Source organism: Vidua macroura, chromosome 13 (assembly GCF_024509145.1).
Source record: "Vidua macroura isolate BioBank_ID:100142 chromosome 13, ASM2450914v1, whole genome shotgun sequence".
NCBI lineage: Eukaryota > Metazoa > Chordata > Aves > Passeriformes > Viduidae > Vidua > Vidua macroura.
The window spans coordinates 9,315,636-9,321,913 of NC_071583.1; the positions used below are offsets into that span (position 1 = coordinate 9,315,636).

Sequence of the window (6,278 nt, forward strand, 5' to 3'; positions counted from 1 at the left end):
TGTGGTGGTGGGTGGGAAGCGCCTTTCCCAGCGTGTTCATTTGCCTGGCTCAGCCAAGTGGGGACAAAAGTGTTGGTGGAGGGTTTGAGACCCATGTGCACCTTTCCTGATGCTGCTGAGAGACCCCAGCAAGGTCGTGCTCAGAGTAGGGCTGAGCTTATGTTCTGTCCCTGCAGTGGTGACAGGATACCCTCTCTAGGGTAGGACGGTGGGTTCCCGACTCCTTGAGCCCGGCACTGTGTGGCTCTGGCGCCGGCAGCATACAGCAAGTAAGGGCAGAGCCAGGGTCTCTCTAGCCCCTCTCCCTGCGATGGTTCCTTCCCGGCCAGGTGAACGCGGCAGGGGCACGGCGGGCCGGTGGCACCGGGAGGGCCGGGCGGAGGGGAGCGGGGCACGGAGGGGGGCCGGGGCGGGCGCGGCGCCGCCCCCACCGGCAGCGGGCGGGCCTGGGGCGGGCGGAGGCGCGGAGCGGCGGGGAGAGCGGCGGAGCGGGCAGAGAGGTGAGCGCGGTCCTGGTCCCTGCCCCTGTCCCTCTCCCAGCGGCGGGGCGGCGCGGAGCGGAGCGGGCGGTCCGGGCACGACGGAGCGGCCGTCCGGGGTTGCGGGGGGGCATCCGGGGAGCGCCGGGGGCGCGAGCGTTGCAGCGGGAGCCCGGGGGACGCCGGTGCCAGCGAGCTGTGGGCGGGAGCCCTGTGGGTGCGGGCTGCGGGGCAGTGCGCCGGAGCGCCGGGGGTTGCGGGCGGGAGTGAGTGCAGCACTGGGGGTGAGGACGGTGCGCCGCGAGAAGGAACCTGGCGGGGTCCGGATTGTGAACGGGAAGCCTCTGCGGGGTACGGACCCGGGGGATGCGGGCAGAGAGCCCCGGGCGCACGAGGGTCCCAGTGAGTGCGGGCTGTGTACCAACAGCACCGGGTAGTGGGAACCGTAGTGCGGGGACCTCGGGGAGCAAGAGCACTGGTACGTGCGGGCAGAGAGCCCCAGGGAGTGGGAGCCCGGAGGGGGCGGACAGGGAGCCGTGGGGCGCATTCGGGAGCCCGGAGGGGGTGGGCAGGCACCCGGGGTGCAGTGCGGAGCCCCGCGAAGCAGGAGCTGTCGCACCGCCAAGGGGAGCTGGCTAGCTGGGGCTGGGGGAGCGATGGGTGCCCGGGCTCTGACTCGGATGCTCTCCCCGCAGGAGGCCGTGGGCCGGACCAGTGGCGAGCCGGGCCGGATGGGCGGCACGGCAGGGCCAGAGCCCGGGGACCCCCGAGGCGGCTGAGCTGGCCCATGGCGGCGGGCGCGGGCGCCTTCGCGTGGGCCACCTTCCCCGCCATGCCCACCCGGCGCGTGTACTGCAGCGCCGCGCACCGCGACGGGCAGCTCTTCGTGCTGGGCGGCTGCGGGGGTGGCGGGCGAGCCCTGGGAGCTGCTGAGGTGCTCGACCTCCAAGCCCAGCGCTGGACCACGCTCCCACCACTGCCCACGCCGCGGGCTGGCGCTGCCGTCCTCGCCCTGGGCAAGCAGATCTTGGTGGTGGGCGGTGTGGATGCGGCACAGAGCCCCCTCGCCTCCGTTGAGGTCTACCACGTGGATGAGGGCAAATGGGAGAAGAAGGCGGCATTGGCTCAGCCCTCTATGGGTATCTCAGCTGTGCAGAGAGGTGAGGGATGTTGTCATGTTGTGACTCTTGCCCAAAGTTTGCTTAGCATCCTTGGAGTCTTGGTACAACACAGCAGGCCAGGAGCCAGGGTTGGTCCCTGTATGTGGTGCCCATGTCTGCTCCCTGGACAGGGATGCTTTGGCATGAACCAGGCTGCAGTGTGGTGGGCGGGGCAGAGGAGATGGCAGGACAGTGGTGGGAGCGGACAGGGGTGCCGGCCGCACTGGAAGCAGGAGCAGGATTTGGCAGTATGGCTGTGTTGCCATGGTGTCTCCAGGGAGATGATATTGCCAAGAATAATTAGAGAGGATGGCCCTGTGCTCTTGTCTGTGCCTGATGGATGGGATGGAGAGGGGGTCGAGAGGGTCCCAGTGCAGTCAGGGCATTGCCAGGCTCAGGCCTGGCTGTACTCAGTCCTCCTGGCTGCCCTGGAGCAGTGTCTGGCCGTGGGGCTCAGCAGTACTACTGCTGCCTGCCCTGGCGGGCATGGGAGGACTCCCAACCCTTTGGTGCTGCCCACAGATCCCCCTGCTTCACTGCTGCCTCTTTTCCAGATGGGGTTGTCTACGCACTGGGGGGAATGGGTGCGGACACCTCTCCCCAGGCACTGGTCCGTGTCTATGAGCCAGCAAAAGACCACTGGCAGCCCCTACCTTCCATGCCCACACCGTGTTATGGGGCCTCTGCCTTCCTGCAGGGAAACAAGATCTTCGTCCTGGGTAGGTGCTGCTGGGGCAAACTGAGCATCCCCTGTGCCTCTACCCTCTTCTTCCTCTGTTCCCAGGCCAGAGAATGACCTGGTGCACCCCAGGGTGGCTCCATGGTGCCCAGCACTGCAGCCAGCAGGCCCCATCCTGCTTGCTGAGCACACCAATAGTGCCAGCTTGGGGCACTGGCAGCTACATCTCCTCTGTGCATAGGAGGCCGGCAAGGCAAGCTGCCTGTCACCGCCTTCGAGGCTTTTGACCTGGAGACAAGGAGCTGGACACGCTACCCCAGCGTGCCCAGCCGCCGCGCCTTCGCCGCCTGTGCCATGGCTGATGGGGTTGTCTTCAGCCTGGGAGGGTTGCAGCAGCCAGGGCCTCACAACTTCTATTCCCGTCCCCATTTTGTCAACACCGTGGAGATGTTTGATCCTGCACAGGGTGAGCTCCATGTCTCTGGGTGAGGTGGGAGCATCTTCTGTGGGTCCGGGATGATTCTGTGGGTTGGTGAGGGGTGTCTGTGCCTGAGGGACATGATTATCTGGGCTCTGAACATCAGCCCCTTGTACCCACGGTGAATCCTGTGCTCCCTGGTCCCAGGGAGTGATTAACCTGTGGGTGTTCTGGCCTTGGTGTATAGAGGGGAAACCCCAGCAGGCGATGCTCACTCCCTCTCATACCCAGGTGTGTGGAGAAAACCAAGCCGCACCATCCGTATGAAAGAGAAGAGAGCCGACTTCGTGGCTGGATGCCTGGGAGGAAGAGTGGTGGCTGTGGGTGGCCTTGGTAATGCTGGGGGTAGGCGTGTGGCCATGTTCCAATCCCCATTCTTTGGGGCACATCCGTGATCTGCATGGCCATAGGGAGGTTGGCTGTGCAAAGCCAGGGGGTTACTGCAACACTATCTGCAGCAACATCTCTCCGCGCCCTCACAAGTGCTGGGGAGACCCTATTGCCCTGTCCCACTGGCTGACCCACTGTGCCCCATGCCCCTTTCACTCCCCAGTCAGGCTTTTCCCAGCTCATGTGCAGCATTCTGGGCTCACACAGCCCATGGTGGCTCAGCTCTGCTGTGCAGGGTTGCAGTGCTGCATCCATCTCCCGAGAGAGCTGGGGAAAGGTTAGTGCTGTCACTCAGCAGAAGGCATACAGCAGGAGGGGCTGCCTGGGGAGCCTGGTGCCAGCCACAGCCCCCCCAGCCCTGCAGTGAGGGCTGCCAAGTCCCCAAGATCTCTGTGAGAATAGGGAATGGTGCTGGCTGCATTCCTGCAGTGTGGCATTGCTCCTGAGTCCTGCTGCAGCTGGAACTGCCTTATCCCTGCAGAGTGCTGGCACGGGGTGGGGGGGGGGGGGGTGGTGAGGAGTGGTTGAGGGGCAGAACCAGCAGGTGAGGTATTAGTGCCAGCAGCCATCCTATGGGGACTCTGCTAATCCTCTGTGCCCCCACTAATTGCCTCTGGGATCTCAAAGCCTCTCAGATGCCTCAGGGCTCCTGTTGAGGCATCAAAGGGATATGGAGGGGGAAAGGCAGAGCCTGGGGTGGGGGGTGGGGAGCTGCACAGAGGCTGATGTGGTTCTGTCTTCCACAGGGAACCAGTCCTGCCCACTGGACTCAGTGGAAGGGTTCAGCCTCTCGCAGAAAAAGTGGGAGCCGCTGCCCCCCATGCCCACTGGCCGCTGCTCCTGCTCCAGCTGCCCAACACCCAGCCTGCTCTTCATCATCGGCGGTGTGGCCCAGGGTCCCAGTGGCGCTGTCGAGGCTCTGTGTCTGCGTGATGTACCCTGAGTGGGACCCCGAGGACCAGCCCTGGCCAAGCACCAAGTGCCTGAAGACGGGGACAGGGTGTGTGAGCACCCATGTGTTCACCTAGGGTGACCTGGCTCCAGGAAGCCTCTGTCCCATGATGCCAGGCACCAGAGCAGCTGTGGTTTTGGGAACTCCCAGCTCCCGCAGCGCTGTGGCAATGAAGCCCAGGGCAAACTCCTGCCTGGTGGGATGGCCATCGCCAGCAGTGTGGAGGGAGCAGCGGTGGCAGGACTGCCACTGGCCTCACTGCCCTGTCTGGCCCCATCTGTGCCACGGCGTATCTGTGCCGTGTCTGTAGCAGTGAGTGCTGTGTCGTCGTAGACCCAGTCGATGTCTCATGTAGCACAGAGGTGCCCTGTAGCTCAGTGCCTGGGAGGTGATGTAGCACCTCAAATCAATTAAACATGGAATTTTATCCCACTGGAGTCATGTTGTCTCTGTCTCCAGGCAGACACATGCCACAGTCTGTCAGGAAAACCCCTCTCAAGGCAGAGTTCAGTGACCCTATACGGTGCAGCAGGGGTAACTCTTGTTCTCCCCACCTCCAGGGTGAGCGGAGCAATGTGATGTAAAGATCCAGTCCTTGTTTGGAGAGGGGGAGCTAAGCAGTGGCTGTCCTGCCTTGGCACAGCCTTGTTCCTTCTTGGCCTCCTGTGGGTGAAGAGGCTGTGGGGGGATGAAGGCAGCAGCAGAGAAGGGACTTTTTTGAAGGTACCCACGGGTGTGAGAGAGGCAGGGAATGTTGAGGGCTGCCAGGATGCTGAGAAGAATAAGAGATGCCTGATGTCAGGGCTCGTGGGCCCTATCCACCACCACAGCCCCATCTCAAAGGATGAACAGTGGCTGGCGTGGGAGAGAGCTGCGTCCAACTGTGTCCAGCTTCTGTAGGCAGGAGCCCTGCAATCCTGCTTACTGGCAACCAGGAAGGGAATGTAAGCTGCATACTGGTGGTGTCTGTGGCTGGTGTTTAGGGGTGCATTGCAAGATCAAGGGAGGTGACACTTGAATTACCCAGTGCTATGGGCTCACCTAAGCCTTGCTGCTCTTGGCTCCACACAGAGTCTCACACCAAAAGCAGAAAGCAGGTCAGGGATTTGTTCCTTCATTGGTACATTAGAAAGATCTCACAAGTCTGGGTAAATATCAAGTACAGATGCCTGACCTTTCAGAGAAGACAGCCAGCTTGACCCTCAGGTGGGCTGCAAGGCTGTAGAGGCAGGGGACTGAATCCCATCAGAGTGTGGCAGCATCCAATACACTGCTGGGGCAGGCTGTGCCATGTCCTGGGGGCATCACAGCATGGGAAAAGTTGGAAATTATTCATGAAAGAGCATTCAGAAGACATTTTCATATTTCTGCTCCATTGCCTCTGGTGCCTACATGGCACAGTGACTGCAGGGTCCGTCCTGATGTGCTGCATGACCGTTTGTCTGTGATGTGGGAGGAACAACGTGGGATACCTAGGATGGTAGTACCTCAGCTGGAAGCATCCCTGCATCTGCCTCTGGAGTTGCCATAGAAACCACAGTTGTGCCAGAGCCAGCATCAACAGTGAGCCCCAAATTACAGTCAGGAGGATGCACTGGCAGCTGGGGAGGAGGTCAGTGGTTTGTGCTGTGGTTGGGGGCTGGACAGAAGGACACCTCCTCTGAGCGCAACATGCTCCAGCCTTCCATGAGTATTTCACAGCACTCCCTAGCCTGAGCTCAAACCCTGGTGGGCTTGTCCTTCTCAGGGTCCTGGTAAGTGATAGACCCCTTGCTGCCACTTTGGTAGGTCTCCCCACCCTGACAGCTCTTTCCAAAATCCTGGGCATGCAATAATTCCAATCCTGCTAAACCTTTAGTCATGGGGGACCCTAAATCATGGAGCTGCATTGGAAACACAGGGCTGATTAATAAGCTTTTCCCGCAGGAGCATTGCATGAGTGGGATAAATCAAGATGCTGAGTCACCAGCAGATTGACATCCCTATGTGCCAGCTTCACAAGCTCCCTGCTGCTGATGGGGTGCCCAAGGCTACTTTTCCAAATTCAAGGCAGTGGCAGCTGCAAGAGCCAGAGGATGCTGGAGGGGGAAGCTGGAGCTCAGGAGCCGCTCACTGTTGCGGTGTTTCCAGCAGTGAGGCT

At 61.6% G+C, this 6,278-nt stretch overlaps 1 protein-coding gene across 4 annotated transcripts; it reads left to right on the forward strand.

The window, feature by feature from the left end:
• Window positions 1-31: 31 nt before the first annotated feature.
• KLHDC8B (kelch domain containing 8B) lies at window positions 32-4,565 on the forward strand. 4 transcript variants are annotated; one of them, XM_053989025.1, is made up of 6 exons: window positions 32-329; window positions 1,175-1,639; window positions 2,194-2,358; window positions 2,560-2,784; window positions 3,028-3,141; window positions 3,933-4,565. In XM_053989025.1, the coding sequence occupies exons 1-6, from the start codon at window positions 311-313 to the stop codon at window positions 4,127-4,129; spliced, it is 1,185 nt and encodes a 394-aa protein (XP_053845000.1). In that variant the 5' UTR covers window positions 32-310; the 3' UTR covers window positions 4,130-4,565. The 4 variants fall into 4 exon arrangements, with proteins under 4 accessions (XP_053845000.1, XP_053845001.1, XP_053845002.1 ...); XM_053989026.1 differs by having other exon boundaries at window positions 3,028-3,129; XM_053989027.1 differs by lacking the exon at window positions 32-329 and adding an exon at window positions 475-500.
• The last annotated feature ends 1,713 nt before the right edge of the window (window positions 4,566-6,278 follow it).

What these genes read in the sequence shown, in the direction of transcription:
- KLHDC8B (XM_053989025.1), top strand. An exon ending in TATCTCAGCTGTGCAGAGAG is followed by an intron (nt 1,640 to 2,193) that starts GTGAGGGATGTT and finishes CCTCTTTTCCAG; the next exon opens with ATGGGGTTGTCTACGCACTG. An exon ending in GATGTTTGATCCTGCACAGG is followed by an intron (nt 2,785 to 3,027) that starts GTGAGCTCCATG and finishes TCTCATACCCAG; the next exon opens with GTGTGTGGAGAAAACCAAGC.